We start from the raw sequence: 17,541 nt of genomic DNA on the forward strand, positions 1-17,541 counted from the left end.
GATTTGCGATGGGTTGTGATTGGGTGGATTAGTCAGCTATGCAGGTGCGTGTTATGCTGGTGGTTTACTGAAGGTACTAGGTACACCGTCGGGTTGATTTGCAGTAGAATGTCCAGATATCAGTAAGCGACAGCTTAACAGCTAGTAGGTATTTGAATATACTTCATATTCTTTCACGGATTCAAGCGAAGACACCATCAGCCAGTGACATCATCAAGAAGCCATTAAGATCAGATAAGATAAGATGCGCTTACTAACATGACTCAAAAGGTCCATATCGCGCATTATTCTTCTTCATCCTTCACTCATCTCATCTCACCCACCACATTCGTTTCTCACCTCGTACATCGCTCATTCTACGGACAAGCTATGCGCAACTAACCGCTTCGCGATCCCCAACACACAGAGGTCTTACCACCGCGCCTCTCAAAAGAACACCATGGACACCAACACCACCACCACCACCGAGACCACTCCCTCACACCCCCCAGATCCCTCCACAACCAACCCCAACACATCCAGCACCACCCCCCGCCGCAGCAAATTCCGCTTCAAAGACCCCCACCGCAAACGCCACCACCACCATAACCATCACCGACACACCTCCCCCACCCATACAACCACCCACACCCACACTCACACCACCCATCGCCCCCATCGCACCCACAAACCCCGCCCCCCACACCGCCCCAAACACCCCTCCTCCTCCCACCCCTCCTCCACCCCCACAGCAGCAGACACCATCTCCCCCACCGCCGCCTTCCGCGAATCCCTCTTCGACGCGCTCGGAGACGACGAAGGCGCCGAATACTGGGAATCGGTATACGGCCAACCAATCCACACGTACTCGGTCCCACACATCCCCAAGGGCCCGAATGGGGAACTCGAGGCGATGGACGAGGAGGAGTACGCGACGTATGTGCGGACGAGGATGTGGGAGCGGACGAGGGAGGGGATGGAGGCGGAGAGGGAACGGTTGAGGGCCGAGAGGGCGAGGGTTAATGCGAAGGAGAGGGAGAGGGAACGGGAGAAGGAAAGGGAGAGGGAGAGGGTGAGGTTTGAGGTGGAGGTGGAGGAGAGTTTGAGGAGGGGGAGGGAGAGGAGGAGGAGGGAGGGGTGGGGGGTTGTTTGGGGGAGGTATTGTGCCGGGTGGAAGGGGGTGGAGGGGTTGGTTAGAGAGAATGGGGATGGTAGTGGTAATGGTGGTGGTGGGGAGGGAAAGAAAGGGGAAGGATTTGCGGAGGTGGTGTTTTGGCCGGTGGAGAGTGGGAGGAGGGAGGATTTGGGGAGGGAGGAGGTGCAGGCGTTTATGAGGGGGTGTGCCGGGGTTGCTGGTGCTGGTACTGGTGCTGGGGAAGGGAATGGGGGATTACTGGGGTTGTTGAAGACGGAGAGAGTACGGTGGCATCCCGATAAGATTCAGCATCGGTATGGGAGTTTGGGGCTGGATGAGTCGGTCATTCGCAGTGTGACGGAGGTGTTTCAGATGGTGGATCAGATGTGGAATGAGGAGAGGAAGAAGCAGAGTGATTGAACCTGGTTTGCTGTTGATGTCTGCGAGGCGCAGATATCCTGGCGTTGGAAGTGATACCCCTTGTCGATTGATGTTTCATCAGGATTTTTTGCAAGACTACGTCTACTGCTGATCGCATGAGTCGTCAACTTTTCATGTCCACTAGGGACCCCCATAGATACACTGATATGACACGACACGGCTATGCAAGAACGAACGGAATAAATGACACTGGTTTTCTCTTTTCTTGTTTTCTTCCACTACACTACCCCACCTAGAACCGCGAGTAACGGGTCTTGGTGCGGTAGGCAGTATAACCAACATAAGCTCCCACAATCACAGCAAGGAACAAAACAGCCTTGAACAAGAACCATCCCCAGCTGCCCTTCTGCTTGCGGCGCTTAACACGACCCGAGTCACGACCCTTGCCCGACTTGGGAGAGCTGCTGCTGCCGCTGCCACTACCGCTGCCGCCGACGCTGTACAGGTTCTGCGCCTTGACCGAGATGATGTCGTGGTTGTCGCTCAGCTCACCCGTCTCGGCGGAGAAGCCCAGGTAGGCGACGGAGGGAATGGCAATGTTGTACTCCGGCGCGGTCAGTTCGAAGCAGGGAATCCAGCTGTCCTCGGACTTGTATTGCAGGTCCAGAGTCAAGGACTTGTCCTGGAAGTAGGTCAGGCGAGCCTTGGTAGGGACGGAGGCGCCACGGAGACCGCGAGCCTATGCACAGTTAGCTCATCAACACGCCCTGCCATATCAATATTCACTCACCGAACAGCCAGCCAGTTCATTGGCCTTTCCATCGTGAGCCTGGTCGTAGGTGGTCTGGCCATCACCCATCATGGCCATGACGTAGGGGAACGAAGTACCGGGACGGTTGTTCTTGTACGTATCGAAGAAGATACCCAGACCCTCAAAGTTATCCGTCGATCCGAAAACAGGACCCTGGGTCGCGCGCTGCTTGGTGAGCCACATGGCAAAGCCATCGCCGTGCAAGTTGCCGGATCCCTCAATCTTGAATTCGACCTCGATCTGCTAACATCAGAACCTTGTCTTGCATAGTTGCAGCGCATCACTGACCTCCCAGTTTGTCGCCGTCAGCGGCACGCGAGAGAAAACCCATCCCTGCTGCGACGGGCGATCGGACGTAAGACGGATATATCTAATATACTCAGCATGAAGCTCTCAGACCGCAAAGCGGGACATACTTGTCGGCGCGGATTATCGTGTCACCACCAAAATCGAACCAGCGGCTTTGGAAGTCGGAATCCAAGTAAGGCTGCGAGGTGTCAGTAACAATGCGCAAGCTGCGACGGCAGCCAGTCAGCTATAGATGACCCACCGGTGCAAGACTGTGTGTGCGAAGCTATCCAAGACCAATCAGCAACTCTCCTAATACCTTAGAACAGCAGCATACACACCGGAATGCTCTTGATGTTGTCATCGCCATCGTAGGCGCTGGCCACAGGCACGCTGGCCAAGCCAGCCAGGCACAACAAGGACGAAAGTCGTGGAAGTAACATGTTGTCGAATATCAAGCGCACACTCAAAAGCTCGGTGAAGATTCGAGACGAGCAACCGTTAAAGAAGATAGATGTCCAGGGATATGAAAGATCGACTGCAGCTAATCAAAGCAAGGTGCTCAAGTAGATCGGCGTTATAGTCAACTGTCACCGGGACATCAACGAAAACCAAGGGTTCACCTCGTAAGATACGAGGAAAAGGATGAGCGGTCAATTGAAAAAGGTAAATCCGGGAAAGAGGCGGAGCAGGAGAAAGAACGAACACCGGTATGGAAGAGAAGCGGAGAAGGGGAGGGGAGTCGGGGACAGATCAGAGATCGACGCAAGTATAGTAGGCGATGGTGAAGACCAAACCAAACTCCAAGTGTCCACATCGCCGGCAGTGGCGCAGCACCGCTTCTCTTCCGCCCGCACCAGCCACACCTCCGTCGGAGCTCGAAAGATCCTGTCCGCCTCGTTCTACATACTTCATCTCCATTCACCACTCCCCGTTCCGGATTTCTCGACTCAATCGCATTCACCATGTCTTTCTTCGGCTCCGGCTCTAGCTCTACCCCTGACTCCTCCAAGGAGGTGAAGGATGCCATCGTCAAGCAGCTCCAGAGCGAGACCGCCATGAACAATGCCCGGATTCTGATCAACGTACGTGGAACAACAGCTCCCTGAATAAAACTACCGCTGGAGACCGCGCTAAACCCCCTCTCAGAAAGTGAACGAACACTGCTTCGCCAAGTGTGTTCCTACCCCCGGCTCGTCCCTGTCGGCGAACGAGCAAACCTGCTTGACCGACTGCATGGAAAAGTACATCGCCTTCTGGAACGAGGTCAGCCGCACCCACCACCACCGCATGGGTCTGGAATCGAAGAAGATGTCGCTGTAATCGCCCTCCACATCCCGTTTCCTCACCAAGAGGGCATGGCGCCTCCCCGGTTCTTGCGGCCTCATCCGCCACCGGATTCGCCCTGTTTGAGCTAGGATTAACCGTTCTGCGAGCTATGTCTTATCCAGCGTCAGTGGTCATCGTGGGGATGACCCTTTTGTATATAACAGGTCTTCTGGTTTCGGGCAGCCGGTGGCTCCTTGCGAGGACAGGATGGAACAACACCGGAAAGGCAAGCAAGTTGCACTGGTCAGGCCGAACGGCGGCCCAATGGACATTCGGCTCCATTCAGAGGCGAGGGATACCGCTGATCCAAGACTACTTTTATTGCAATGACCAAATCAAATATGTACATTATACAGTTGCCTCCAAGGGGAAAGGGAAGGAAAGATATCAAGTGACCCAAAGTAGTTCCCCAATATTTGCACAATATAACTACGTAATAGCAGGGGATAGAAAGAAATGGGTGCAGCTGGAGACCATCCACCAGTCAACAGCGGAACGGTCGGCATAACACAGAACCCCAACGCTTCCAGCACGAACACCACCGCAAACACCCTCCTGCCTGGCCAAAAGCGAAAAAATATAGACGATTATGCCCACCCAGACGGAAGCCCCGGGGATCCGAGTCGTGTCATCTCACTCGTTAGATCCCCAGGAGCTGGTATATGGATAAGCCTATATGCAGACCGCCAACAGTTGGGACACGCGAAAGAAAGCAGATGAAACCATAGCCTACTTCGAAGCAGAGATAACGGAGGCCTACGCCAAGAACAGAGCTCTTCAGATGTATGCTCTAAGTCAAAGGCAGCCAAGGGTCAAGTCGGCCAGCGATCAAATAAGAGACGAACCGACGTAGGGGAAAGTAAAGAATGGTGGGTAAACGGATGGCTACCTTAGTAGCGCAGGGAAGAATGAACTAGAGGATGTGCCCTATGTTCAAAACTCGCAAGGTCATCGGCCATCCAATGCGGATGAGACGACATGTCTAAAGCCGAGACAATCATTCCATCATAACTCATAGCAGACACTAAAAGTCTGGGAACAAATGGCCATGTCTGTGTCGGTAGGAGTATCGGTCAGCAATGCCATTTATGCAGAGGTACAAGAGGGCACATACGGGTCTTCACCGGCCATGCCATACTGTTCGGTCTCCTCAGGATAGCGGTCATACTGACTCGCATCTCCCTGTCCACCCCGGATGGGGGGCACATAAGGAGCGTCGATATCCTTCCGGGCCAGACGATCCCAGGTGACCTCGGCAAACCAAGGATGGTTCTTGACATCATCGGACCCGCCATGAAGGTTACCCAGACGCTTGGTCAGGTCTGATGTGATGAGTTGCGACAGCAGGTCAACGGCATCTGGGTGCAAGTAAGGCGGATACTTCACCCTGCCGCGCAGGATGTTCTCGTAGATCTTGACCGGGGAACCACTGTCCCAGAACGGTGTGAAACCACACAGCATTTCGAAGATCAAGATACCCAGTGACCACCTGCGACGTTGTCAGTACGATCACCGGCCCACTTCATGCACCAGTCATAGCAATCCTTACCAGTCGACGGATTTGTTGTAGCCCTTGGAGGAAACCACCTCCGGGGCGAGGTAATCCGGAGTACCGCAGAGGGTCCATGTAATGTCAGGGACTTCCTTGGCAAATCCGAAATCAGTGATCTTCAAATGGCCGTGTCGGTCCAGCAGCAAGTTCTCGGGCTTCAGATCACGGTAGATGATCTGCTGCGAGTGCAGGTACTCAAGTGCGAGGGTGACTTCCGCGGCATAGAACTTGGCGACAGGGTTGGGGAACCGCTACATGAGAGCCCACGGGGTCAGCGTTATGTGGTGCAGGAGGGCAAAGAGATCACCCACCTGTGACTTGCGGAGCAGACTAAACAGTTCACCACCCTCTACAAAGTCCATGACCATGTATAAGTTCCGGGAATCTTGCCATGTACCCCACAATGTGATTAGGAAAGGGTGCCGGACGCGATTCAGCATCCGTCGCTCGTCGTTGGTGTGCTCAATCTGCTTCATCTTAACCACCTGCGCCTTCTTCAGCACCTTGACCGCATAGAAGCGGTGGTTGTGCTTCGACTGCACCAAGTGCACCCGACCGAAACTACCGGTACCGAGGGTGCGCTGGAGGGAGAAGTCATCCAAGGAATACTTTCCCTTAGTGGTGCGGGTATCACTGCGGCTGGATTGTTGAGCCTGCGCATGGCCACTGGATCCGGAATGCATCGCGCCTTGCTGTGATGGGTGGATTATATTCTGTATACTAGCCGCATTGGAATTGGACTGGGGAAGACCAGAGGAGTGCTGAGCAGACGGCGAGGCTTGCGTCACCGCGGATTGCATGGAGGCTACTTGACCCTCGCTGGTTGTCTCTGCACCGGAGGACCGATTGGGTTGATGAGGAACCGAATTTTGAGGCTGGGGGGCAGGGTTGGCTGGGGTACCGGAATTGGTGGCAGGTTGGTGGTGATGATGGTGGTGGAACAGGTGGTGGTGGTGGTGGTTCTGGTTGTGGTGGTCTTCGGCAGCGTTTGGTGACGTCTGCGTCTGGGCCGAACCGGCTTCAAGCTCTTTGGAGAGGGTCTGCGAATCTTTCGTTCGCCGTTTTTTCAACAGGCCTCCTAAACTAGGCATCGAGGACACGGCTCTGGGTGGATTTAAGGGAGAGAGGACCACAGAGCACACACGTGTGTCAGGGTGGGAAAATGCGGGCGGAGGAAGGGCAGCTCGACCCCTCTTTAAGAGTGCTCCTAGAGAGGGGAGAGCAACAAAAAGTGAGGGAGAGCGGCGAGCTTTTCTCTTGGGACGGTTCGGGCGCGGATACAGCGGAGCCACCAACAGAACACTGGTCCCGAACGGCGGTCAACGGAAACTCAATTGAACAGAAGGACACAGTGATGATGTCCGGATGGAGTGCAAGCGTTGTGGACGCGTGACGGGAAGGGCACGCGGGGGGGGGAAGCGGTAGTTGGTTCTTGGGAAAGTCTGGTTAGATAGTATGGCTCGTGTGCGGGATGGATGAGGGGAGGAGGGGTGGGTTAGCAGAGGGTTTCAGCAGGGAGGGGAGGAGAGGGGAGGAGGAGAGGAGACTTGGGAGAGAGCAGCACAGCAACACAGCAGCTCAGCAGTTCAGCAGTTCAGCAACCCGGGAGGTATTATTATTGGGGGGTGGAAAAGGGAAGCAAAGGAGGAGGCGGGGTTGGATTGGCGTCCATCCGCATCGATTGGGCTTAGCGGAGTCGCCTGCTCAGCTGCCTCACCACTACTATTCCTACTATTACTCTTACCCACTGTCAAAGGGTGATGCTCTCCATCGGTTAGTATACAGACCTTATCGACCGGGTCTCACAATCGCGATTCCTCGGCATTACCCCCTGACCCTCCATCCCACTCGTGACCGCGCCGGATGAAACAATCCTCCCCTACGGTAGGATCCTCTCGTCTGGGAGCGGTCGGAGTCGAAGCTATCGCCAGCAACCACCAAGCGACTCCACCGCAACGCTAAAACATACTTTGTCTGGGCCGGTGTTTCCCACACAATGAGGAAAACCCAGCGGCCTCGATGTCCACGTTCATCATGACAGTCGGAACCGGCCTCGAGATCAAGTCGATGATCCAAATCCACGGGCTCCAGCCGATCTCAACCTGCTCCGGCACGCGATCCATGGGCCCTGAGTGTCATTATCATCATCATTCTTATCGAGATCCAGTTCCGGTTCGCCTCACCCCGATGAGGTCATCACCTCCCGTCTTCAGAGGCTGACGCCGAGTCCGACACCCCTACCGAGCTAGTCCTCTAGCGAGTAGCTTACTTGGTGGTGGTCTAGATACTATCTCGGTATGGGATGGTCGCTCGAGAGAAGCGCGTCCTGCACGTTTCCTCATGTCCCGAGAACCCGCGCGCATGTTGGGCAGATGACAGATGGCAGCTGCATTGCTTGTGCTGCTGCCACGACCCGTTATGAACAGGCGCCCCTAGCCAGAAAGATGCAGCGAGACGGAGCGAGGCCTCGAGCTGCGCGGTGACTTCATCACCGCCGGTGGATCGGTGGAACGCCCCGCTTCGGGGATTTCGCTTTCCTCAGGCCTATCAGCGCCCCGGCGGCGACAAGTCCCCGTCCACCTCTATCCTGGTTGGCTCCCGCCCGCTATTTACTCTGGGTCCCTCTCGACGCTTGCATCCAGCATGATTCTGTCGGTGTCGCGGCTCGAGTCTCAAAGTCGCTGCATTTTTCGTTTGCCCACACTCCTACAGAGCCCCAAGTAAAGGCGCATCTCTGCTCCCTGGAAAGACGGTTCCAATTGTTAAAACGTAGCCCGCTCCATGCTGATTCGAACCTCACATCCAACCGAGAAAAGGCTCCTATGTACTCCTACCTAGCAAAAATCGCAACGCCGCCTGCCTTGCGCAAGGGTCCCTCCGCCCGTGTCATAACAGCAATAAGAATACGATGCCGAACCTAGATGCGATAATGGGCCATGTTCTTCTTGATCTCATCCACAATTTCCACCGCCTCGAGAGCATTGCGCGCCTCGAAGTCATACCGTTTCTGCTCGTTGGCCTCGTTGCCGCGCAGCACGACCACCCGGAAGTTCTTTGGGTGTCGTCGGCTCACCTTACACCCAACAACATCACTGAAGCTGATCGACCGCGTCTTCGTGTCCGACGCCGTTTTGCCCGTGTCCGCTGGCATGATATGCATATAGTCGTTGTCAAACGTCAGAATCCGATGATTGGAGGCGGTGAACGACATGGATTGTTTGCGCCAAACGTAGTACCGCCGATAATACCCTCCAATGAGATCCTGTTGCTGAGTGAGTGGGTGCAGCATGCGCTGTCCGCTCTTCTTCCCCTTCTTGCTAGGCGCGCTGTTACTGTCGATGAGGAGCGGCGCATTCGGGGATGAGCTGCCGGGAGAGCCCGTCATCGACTGCGGCCCGAAACGCCGGCGCACCAGGTCCAGCTCCGTAATGTTGCCCAACGCCTCCACGGTTCGATCCAATGGCGCGATCGTGTTGGATCCCATCACCTTGAGTAGATAGTTTCCCTTGTCCAGACCCCATCGCTTGCACACGGAATCCAGGATCTCGGCGATGTAGCTGTCGGTAGACGTGTTGAGGGTTGTAACCTGGGTGGAGGCCTCCACGTTGATGAATCGGATCTTCAGCGTTTTCGAGACACCTAATCGAGGAGTCGCGTGGGACGTGGGCACAGCGGGTCGATCAGCGGGGGTGAGCGTATTGTCGTTCAACGCCGACGAGAATGGTTGCCCTAAAATGGGATTCTGACGAGGTGCCTTGTTCTGCGGAACAGGCTGACTTGTCGGTGCAGTAGTCGTCGCTGCTGTCTCTCCGCTGTCATCTGGAGAGGGTGCCAGGCTGAACATAGGGAAGAGGCGCTCATTGTCTTCAAACTCTGCCTTCGATGCCTCCACCAGCGCGAATTCATCATACTGCTTGCCTCGGGTTCGGCGGCCAGCGGCCCGGTTGTTATTCGACGTAAAGTCGGCAATGGGCGATGTTCGACTGAGCGCGGGAAAATCATACTCAACTTCGCCGTCTTCCACCATCCGAAGCGTCCACATGTTCACGGTAAGCTTACCGCGTTCGACAGCCGGTTCGCGGCTTTCTTCGGTGTACCTCCAGAGGGCTAGACCAATGGCTTCAACAACCGTGACAGGCGCTGGTTGTTCCGCAAGTTTTGACTCGCGGGTGATTGGCAGATCAAGTGGCTCATCAGGATCGGCGGAAAACGGCAGATAGAGCTTGATGTTCAGGACATCATTCAAGCCTTCGCCTGATAGCACCGCAAATTTTTCGACTGGGTTGGCCGGCGCTTTCTTGCGCGCGTTCAGCGCCTTCGAGAGCAAACTTACCGGCTGAACCGTACTGATCGGCCGTGGGGGTGGAAGGTCTTGTAATTCTGGCGCTGGGGCCTTTGGCTTCCTTGGGGATGCAGTTTGCGAGCCCGTGCCGTTCTGTAACTTATGCATCAACGCAATCGGCGATGACGAGTTCAAGCTACCAGTAATTCCAACGCCTGCGAGAAGCGATGCAGAACCCGCTGTGGCGTCAAATTCAGATGAGAGCGCTGACCCGACAGATTCAGCCCCCGAGTCCTCGGCCTGCTCGTTGAGCTCTTCAAGGTCCCGTGGGCCTGGGGGGCCATGTCTCTTTCTCGCAGGTTCGATCACCTGATCCTGGCCGGAGAACTGGATTTGGCGCCTCTTGAAGGCCGCCGCATCCAGGTCATTGTCCGAAGATATATCACTGCTGACCGTGGTAGTGGTATCTCGCCGTGGCCGCTCGTTGATGCTGCTGACAGCGGTGCCCAGTGAGCCGGTACGGTAATGGGTACCGATTGTTGGATGTGATGGAGAAGTGACCATGACCTGCGGGCTTTCCTGACGGTCTGATGAACGTATGGGAGAGGACCCAGCTCTTGTTCGTATAGGCATCTTCATGAACTTAATCTGATTCGCAGCACTGCGGCATGTGAGCATGGAACTTCGTAAGCGGGCTCTCTCCACCCCTTGCCCCGGTTGGCTCACCTTCGAGCGCTGTCACCGTCATCGTCGCTCTCGTCACTTAAGTCGCTGCTGTCGTCTTCCTCAGCATCCCTATGTTTCTGGTGATCGTGCTGTTGCCGATCTCTTCGATGAACCCTTTTCCCGCGGTTTCGACGCCCAATCAGGTCTGTATTGGTCTTTCCGGTCACCATCCCGCCTTCATCATCGTCGCCTTCATCCACAAGCCCGAGTCTCTGCGCATCGCTAGCATCTCGGGCGACGCCTAGTTGATAATACTCCGAGGAGACCGCCGCTGTCGTAGGAATCGGAGGAGAATAGGTACGCTTAATGTGAGCTGCAGCGCTCTGTGCATTGGGGTTTGTAGAAGCCGAAGACCAGCCAGCCGCGCGGAATCCTGGCGTATTGAGTACGGTGTTGTTCACGTTTATAAGCCTGTCACCTATGCCGTCCTTGATGGTAGACAGATAGGATGTGCGCAACTGCCAGATAGTAAAACTGGATCCCAGTTAGTTGCTAGCAACACCGGCCGGCGCGATCACCGTCACTGGGACAGATGAGGGGAACGCGAGGGGCGCGACTTCAGACATACTCTTCATTGTGAAGGAGAGACATTTTAGGAACTGCGGAAAAAACAGAGATGTGTATAAGAGATATAATGAGACTCGTCGCGATCAGTGATAAGGACCATTTACGCCAGGAGAAGCGATACCGCCATCGGGGTTCGAGTGGGCATGATCTCCGGCTGGTGCAACAAGGGGAATAGATAGATGCGCTGCACTCGAGCAGGCAGCAAAGTAGGAAAAGAGAGCGACCGCGTGTGTCAGGACCAGCCTGTAGTAAGAAATGAGGGATAAGAAGCAACGTACGGAGAGGACGTCCTGCGGCGACGAGGTTGTGGGGATGGAAAGCAAGCAGGCTCAGCCATCGCGGGAGGAGAGGAGAACCCGTGGCCGATCTCCGCACCGCCGCCATTTCCCGCCCGGACGCTTATTTAGGGAAGGGCTTCCCCATGGTGCCCTGTGGATCGGATTTTCTCTTGTCAAGCCGGTGCCGGTCATATCAACTATTAATGTGGACTGGGTCGCTGAGTGCTCATCCAGAAGCATCTGGTCTATGAAGCGTAAAGCTGACTTTGAGGAAAGATGCGGGGTATACAAAGCCACCACCAAGATACACACAGACCATCTTATCAAACGCAACAATGTCAAGTGCCAGATTTAAGTGCTCTGACAGTATTATATTACGCTCCCTAACAGAAACGAATCTTTCGGGCCTCTGACTTGGTTCAGAAATTGACAAGGTTATGAACAGACACAACAGACCCTCTAGCCAACTCGGCTCTGATGCAGCCCGGGATAAATCGTTAAGACAGGACAATAATCATCCTCCGCAGAGATGGTGACATCTCCATGATAAAATACAAAATCATGATCAGAAGTATTGGCATAATCACTTGGCCTTGGGCTTTCGAGCTCGGCTCTTCTTCGGCTTCTCCTCCTCGTCGTCAATGAAATCATCGTTCGCTGCTGCTTTCTTCGTCTTCCGTCCCTTGGAAGCGCCGCCCTTCGAGGCGGCCGCTTTCTTGGGCACGCGAACATACTTATCCTTCTTTAGATCAAGCTCTTCTTCACTCTCATCGTTGTTCTTCGAATCGTCTTCAAGGACCTCTTCCTCATCCGACTCCTCGATAGCATCTTCGAGGTCAGGCTTCTCCTTCGGCATTTTCTTCGGTACAGCGACACTGCTGGCCTTAATGAAAGGAAGTGGATGCGAGCGCTGATTGTAAATCCGCGTGAAGGCTGCCTTTGTCTGTGTTTGAAGCTTGACATTGGATTCATCCATGGGGCCCAGTCCAAGCTCCACGAGAGCGTCCCAGTCCTCTCGGGTCAGGAAATAACTGTCCATAAAATCAATAACGTCGTCGACACTATCCTTGCCCTCGACCATTAACCGGCGGACCAGGCGGTCCCAGAGGAGCGGCATATACTGTTGTCGAATTTCATCGCGGTCTCCAGAAGCACGAAGGCGCATATGACCCTGAATTTCTTTCGTATAACGCCAAAGTTTCCCTGTCATATGGGTTAGTGGAACTACAGAGTGAAAATTAGCAGGTGAAACATACCTTGTTTACTGTTCTGTCCCAGCCAACTAGTAAATCCGGGCCGTTCCATCATGTTGCCGTATGCGAAGCTCGCTGGCCGGACAAAACTGAAGACGGCATGGGTAGGCATCAGACTCCATTGCTGCTGGGATCCATGGATCATTCTGTCGACAAGGTCACCATCGCTAATGCTTGAAGCCGCATTGTCTGCCAGTTCGAGCTGCTTCAGCTTCTGTTCTCTGCCCTGATACCCTCCAGCTAACACCGGTTTCGTTTTCAGATAGTTCTCCTGGAGCATCAACGGACTGAACTCATGATCATTGAAGTAGAGCTCAATCTTCTCATTCAAAGTGGTCTTTGAGCTCGGCGAGAACATCTGAGCACTGAGGATCTTGCCGACGATATCCCACGGCTTGAGCACAATGTGCTTTTCCCATGCTTTGGACATTTCCCGTCCCTTTTCATAGTTCAGGTTGGTCTGGTCCAGTTTCACCGTCGAGAGCATATTAATCACTTGTCGGATATCAGCATTCGTGCCTTCAATGAGGCTGTCCAGAACCTGGGGTGGGATCTTCAAGCCCTCGCGGAAGCAGATTGTCGAAAGTCTGGCCCTGATCTGCTCAGCCGTCGGGCGTCTGAACGGAAGTTCAAATGAGACATGATCGAAGGGCTTCATTTTCGGAAGCCTCCGTTCGTTACATATCAGGATCAGCGGGATGTGAGTCTTCTTGGCGATTGCCGCCAGAGCGCCTACACCACCCCTATCACCGGCAGACATTCCGTCAACTTCGTCCATGATGAGAACCAGGTTTTTCTTCTCGCTCTCCACCTTCTTGCCCACACCCGAGAAATAGCCCTGCAGGGATGTTGTGTCCAGAACACCAAGGAGGCCGTTTTCCACGAGCTTCTTGCTCCGGGTGTCACTTGCATTCGTCTCAACAACATCGTACCCTTCTAGCTTTGCGACCAGGTGTGCTGCAGTGGTCTTGCCAATTCCAGGTGGCCCGTGAATCATAACAGAGCGATATAATCCTGAGCCTTCTTTTCCTGGCTTGTTAAAGCCAGCTTTAGCATTCTTGTGCCAGTCGCGGAGCCAGTTCTGTAGCTTCTCGACAACACCTTTGTTGCCACAAATCATATTGAGCGAGGTTGGCGCATATTTGGTAGTCCATAGACGATCATCAATCTTCGCGCTCTGGGAACTTGGCGGCTGGGAACTTGACGGTGGTTGAGGCCCCGAGGGAGTATCGTTGCGCTTGGCCGCCGCCGCCGCCGCTTTGCGTTTCTCCTCACGGTCAATTTCAGCTGCCATCGCTCGAATCTTTTCTTCCTCCGCTTTTTTCTTCGCTTCATGCTGCTCTGCTGCCTTCCCGTCTCCACCATTGGCGGGAAGTCGCCGGATGAGTTCGAACAGACCCTCTTCATTAATCGTCTTCAGATTATGCTGCTTGATCGTTGCAAGCTTCTTAGGCCCAGCGTCTGCTCCCAAGACGACATAGCTAGTCTTTGAGCTAGGGGCTCCAGTAACTTTGCCTCCATATTTCTTCACCAATACTTGCCCTTCGTCACGGCCGAGCGTGTCCAGAACACCGGTAAAGACGAAGGAAAGTCCAGCAAGACAATTCTCTGCTCCCACTGGCAATTCAGCACTTCCAGCTGCAGGACCGGTCGAGCGCTGTGCTTGGGCAGCGAAATTGAATTTCTTTTTTTCGCCAGTATCTGGTGGAGGTGAGGGTGGCCTAACCGTTGGAATGCTATCGAATATGTCCTGTATCTCCTTGCTTTCAGGTCGATCGACTTTGGCAGATGCCCGTGGTTTCTTGGGGGTACGAGGAGCGGCTTTAGCCTGAGCGCCCTTCTTGGGACTGCTTTTCGACTCATGATCCTCATCCTTGTCGAGAACTTCAGATTTGCGCTTCCGCGCTGGCTGAGAGGTTGCGGACTTGGTGGCTCTTGAAGGTCGCTTAGGCAGATCCTCCATTACCACATCCTCATCCGAATCGGAAACGGGTGCCTGTTTCCTACGCCCCTGTCGCCCGGGGGCCGCACTGGCTGGCTTTACCGCAAGTTCCTCGAAGTCGCTATCACCGTCCTTGTCCTCTTCCTCGACATAATCATCATCACCCTTGCCCGGCTTTTTGTACTCTGTCGCAAAAATGTCATCGTCGCCAAGTTCTTCGTCATCGAGAATAGCTGTGGCTTTTTTGGTGGACCCACGTTGAGGTCTCTTCACGGGTTGCTCGGTGACTGTGGGCTTTTTCGGTTTCGGGGACGGCTTCGGCTCCAGATCGTCGGCGGCAGCAGGCTGAGGCTTAGATTCTTTGGGGGGTCTGCCCCTCTTCTTACTGGAAGCGAAATAGTCCGAGGTCGACGTCGGTTCGCCTTTCGATACTTCTGGCTTTCTGAGAAGCCGTTGTCAGCAAACGATTGCGGGTAAGTATCCCAGGAAGACGTACGGCTTGCTCGGAGCCTTCACCCTTGGGCTTGCGGTCTTGGTCGCGACCACTTCCTCATCGTCACTATCATCCACCACCTTTCTAGTTCCTGCGCACTCATCATCAATAAAAGAGCGCAGATCTAAGTAGATGACTAGTTGTCTTACGCTTTTTTCTAGTGGAAGGCTCCTAATTGCGAGGCACTGTCAGCAAGTAGAGCGGCGATTGGAGAGCATCGTCAATTTCCATGCGCAACGGGCCCATCACATACCTCCTTCTTTGCCGCGGGCTTCGCGGGAGATGCGTTAGAGCCTTGACTAGACTTCCCACCAAAAAAGCTCCGGATATCAGCAGGCATGGCGATGGATGCTTAATGGAGCATGCGCCGGCACGCAATGACTGTATGGGATATTATCCAACTCAAAAAATCCCGCGCCCACGCACTCCGGACTTGCACACCACTTGGACAAGCAGGCAGCCAGACCAGAAACACGACGCGCTTGCCTGGAGCTCCGAGGCGAGACGTGACTTAATTGGCTTATGTAAGGAGGAAGCCCGCGTGTGGCACGTGCGCAGCACTTTCTTCCCGTTCGGGAAGTGGAATCGGACCTGCAGAGATGCCGATGGCCTGAAAGTCTGCGGTCCATCCCATCGTCACTCCGTCCAGTCCACGCAGGCCCGATTGTCCCCTCTCACAATGGGTCCGCAGCTCAAGATGTTCTCGGGCCCTCAGATGGCCTTCCTCCGGCCCTCGTGTGAGACTCCCGCACTCCTCCCCGAAGAAAACTTTTTATGTCCTGACACCAATGCCGTGCAGTAGGTCTGTCGACGCCTTTCACGGCCTTCCCACTCTCCCGATGCTTCTCCACGACCTCGCCTGCCCTCGATTGGCTTACCCCCAAGTACGCCGAGAGATCCAAGTCCCCGAAGGGTCGCCCGCATGTCGCGACTGGTGGCTCCTCCCGCGGCACCACGGTCGTCTGGGGTGATTATGGCTTGCGGATGAAGGACCACGACCGTCGGTTGCCGGCCTCATCGTTGAAGATTGCTGAGGATACGATCAAGAGACGTCTGAGGGGTATGAACTATACCCTGTACAAGCGTGTGAGCGCCAACATCGGTGTCTACACCAAGGGTAACGAACAGCGTATGGGTAAGGGTAAGGGAAAGTTCGACTACTGGACGGCCAAGGTTGGCGTGAGCAGAATCGTCTTCGAGCTCCGGGGTGATCTGCACGAAAAGATTGCGAGGGAGGCTTTCCGTTTGGCCGGCCACAAGCTGCCTGGTACGTACCCATCGAAGTGATATTACCAATTATCAACATACGATACTAACTGTACAATCTCTCCAGGCCTCTGGGAATTCGTGAAGAAGGGCGAACCCCCGGTGGTCGGACTGACGAAACTCGGCAACGGAGTGACTCTGGAAAGCCTTAAACGCGCACGCAGAAGCCCCGCCCTTGGTACACAGAATCAACCCAACCCCCCGACCTCGACCTCCTCCTCCTCCTCCAGCCCCTCTGCTTCCCAATAAACACCAGCGCGCGCCCTCCAACCTCCCCCTCAATCATGTCCCTTACCCCCGGTTTCAATCATTCACACATCGTGACATGACATGACGTCTAAGCCCCGACGCCCGAACCAGGCCCATACCCTTGTTCTCTCCTGATCCTTGCCGCCAGCGCCGCCCCTTCCTCAGGGGTCTCGGGCTTCAGATCTTTTGTGTATATTATCATCAGCTTTCGAGACTCTGTTATATTTCCGCTTTATCGCAAGTCTTCATATGTCATATGCGGAGTTAGGAAATCCAATATCAATCTATACTGTACCTTTATCCACAATCCCAGATAACCCCGACGTAGCCTCCCCTTTCTCGAGCTGTCGTGCCAGCGGCGTATCCCGAAATTGTTCCTCATTTCCGCCGTTCGAATCATCCCCCAATGTCGTCCGCATCTCGCTCACTGTATGTTGCGATTGTCCTGATTGTTTAGCTTCGTGCATTTCAACAATCAATCGATCAATCAATTAATCAACATGGAAAGGAAGATGGAGTTGAACATACCACCCAACTGCCCCGTCTGCTTCTCCGGTGTTTCCGTGAACAAGCGAATCGATTCATACCTGTTCCCAACAATTAAGCTCCCATTAGCCCACATTATCCTCTTACATACCGAATACACCAACGTCAAAGGTTGGGGAAGGGGGAAACATACGGAGTACTTTCACCACCAGGTTCAATATCCATGAGATTGGGGTTCGACATTGTGCCTTATGTATATATATGTACGAATAAGAATATATGTAGATACTCGAAATATGATACAATCAAGATTTGAGATTTGGGGTATGTTGAGGTATATAGAGGAAGGGAATTGGGGGTAATGGTGGTTGATATAGTGGTGGTGGAGGTTGGATGGGGTCAGGGTATGACGTAGTCTAGAGGACCGCACCTACCAAGGTTCGGATAACGTCAACCATAGGTGTTCCTGGCTGGGTTTTTGTTGATATAGTGGTGCTGGGGATGGATACGAGGGCGGTTGTTTG

General features: G+C 54.3%; 8 protein-coding genes across 8 annotated transcripts; 3 read left to right on the forward strand and 5 right to left on the reverse strand.

Annotated features, from left to right (window-relative positions):
* The first annotated feature begins 168 nt into the window (after positions 1 to 168).
* On the forward strand, positions 169 to 1,660 carry BO80DRAFT_482432 (uncharacterized protein). The gene has a single exon (XM_025723408.1). The coding sequence runs from the start codon at positions 440 to 442 to the stop codon at positions 1,532 to 1,534; it is 1,095 nt and encodes a 364-aa protein (XP_025571536.1). The 5' UTR covers positions 169 to 439; the 3' UTR covers positions 1,535 to 1,660.
* Positions 1,652 to 3,364, reverse strand: BO80DRAFT_428385 (legume-like lectin family protein). The gene is made up of 6 exons (XM_025720242.1): positions 2,936 to 3,364; positions 2,857 to 2,880; positions 2,723 to 2,793; positions 2,595 to 2,676; positions 2,286 to 2,546; positions 1,652 to 2,234 (listed from the first exon to the last, which is right to left on the reverse strand). Exons 1-6 carry the CDS (start codon positions 3,035 to 3,037, stop codon positions 1,788 to 1,790), a joined length of 987 nt encoding a protein of 328 aa, XP_025571537.1. The 5' UTR covers positions 3,038 to 3,364; the 3' UTR covers positions 1,652 to 1,787.
* Positions 3,365 to 3,415: 51 nt separating this feature from the next.
* tim13 (protein translocase subunit TIM13) lies at positions 3,416 to 4,329 on the forward strand. The gene is made up of 2 exons (XM_025720243.1): positions 3,416 to 3,679; positions 3,744 to 4,329. The coding sequence occupies exons 1-2, from the start codon at positions 3,560 to 3,562 to the stop codon at positions 3,915 to 3,917; spliced, it is 294 nt and encodes a 97-aa protein (XP_025571538.1). The 5' UTR covers positions 3,416 to 3,559; the 3' UTR covers positions 3,918 to 4,329.
* A 360-nt stretch (positions 4,330 to 4,689) lies between these two features.
* On the reverse strand, positions 4,690 to 6,756 carry pkaC (cAMP-dependent protein kinase catalytic subunit pkaC). Its single transcript, XM_025714147.1, has 4 exons — positions 5,787 to 6,756; positions 5,473 to 5,726; positions 5,038 to 5,412; positions 4,690 to 4,975 (listed from the first exon to the last, which is right to left on the reverse strand). Exons 1-4 carry the CDS (start codon positions 6,564 to 6,566, stop codon positions 4,948 to 4,950), a joined length of 1,437 nt encoding a protein of 478 aa, XP_025571539.1. The 5' UTR covers positions 6,567 to 6,756; the 3' UTR covers positions 4,690 to 4,947.
* Positions 6,757 to 8,392: 1,636 nt separating this feature from the next.
* Positions 8,393 to 11,074, reverse strand: BO80DRAFT_364453 (Sin1 family protein; the record flags this gene model as incomplete). The annotated part of the gene is made up of 3 exons (XM_025716150.1): positions 8,393 to 10,418; positions 10,484 to 10,957; positions 11,052 to 11,074. 3 exons carry the CDS (start codon positions 11,072 to 11,074, stop codon positions 8,393 to 8,395), a joined length of 2,523 nt encoding a protein of 840 aa, XP_025571540.1.
* A 614-nt stretch (positions 11,075 to 11,688) lies between these two features.
* BO80DRAFT_504887 (replication factor C subunit 1) lies at positions 11,689 to 15,487 on the reverse strand. The gene is made up of 5 exons (XM_025724452.1): positions 15,270 to 15,487; positions 15,166 to 15,187; positions 15,020 to 15,107; positions 12,585 to 14,965; positions 11,689 to 12,531 (listed from the first exon to the last, which is right to left on the reverse strand). Exons 1-5 carry the CDS (start codon positions 15,354 to 15,356, stop codon positions 11,912 to 11,914), a joined length of 3,198 nt encoding a protein of 1,065 aa, XP_025571541.1. The 5' UTR covers positions 15,357 to 15,487; the 3' UTR covers positions 11,689 to 11,911.
* A 208-nt stretch (positions 15,488 to 15,695) lies between these two features.
* On the forward strand, positions 15,696 to 16,834 carry BO80DRAFT_415116 (mitochondrial 54S ribosomal protein uL16m; the record flags this gene model as incomplete). Its single annotated transcript, XM_025718132.1, has 3 exons — positions 15,696 to 15,753; positions 15,816 to 16,283; positions 16,350 to 16,834. The coding sequence occupies 3 exons, from the start codon at positions 15,696 to 15,698 to the stop codon at positions 16,529 to 16,531; spliced, it is 708 nt and encodes a 235-aa protein (XP_025571542.1). The 3' UTR covers positions 16,532 to 16,834.
* Positions 16,462 to 17,403, reverse strand: BO80DRAFT_195342 (uncharacterized protein). Its single transcript, XM_025714148.1, has 4 exons — positions 17,211 to 17,403; positions 17,060 to 17,118; positions 16,827 to 16,988; positions 16,462 to 16,714 (listed from the first exon to the last, which is right to left on the reverse strand). The coding sequence occupies exons 1-4, from the start codon at positions 17,258 to 17,260 to the stop codon at positions 16,620 to 16,622; spliced, it is 366 nt and encodes a 121-aa protein (XP_025571543.1). The 5' UTR covers positions 17,261 to 17,403; the 3' UTR covers positions 16,462 to 16,619.
* Between the last annotated feature and the right edge of the window lie 138 nt (positions 17,404 to 17,541).

The sequence above is a fragment of the Aspergillus ibericus genome (genome assembly GCF_003184845.1).
Source record: "Aspergillus ibericus CBS 121593 unplaced genomic scaffold BO80scaffold_47, whole genome shotgun sequence".
In the NCBI taxonomy this organism is placed as follows: Eukaryota; Fungi; Ascomycota; class Eurotiomycetes; order Eurotiales; family Aspergillaceae; genus Aspergillus; species Aspergillus ibericus.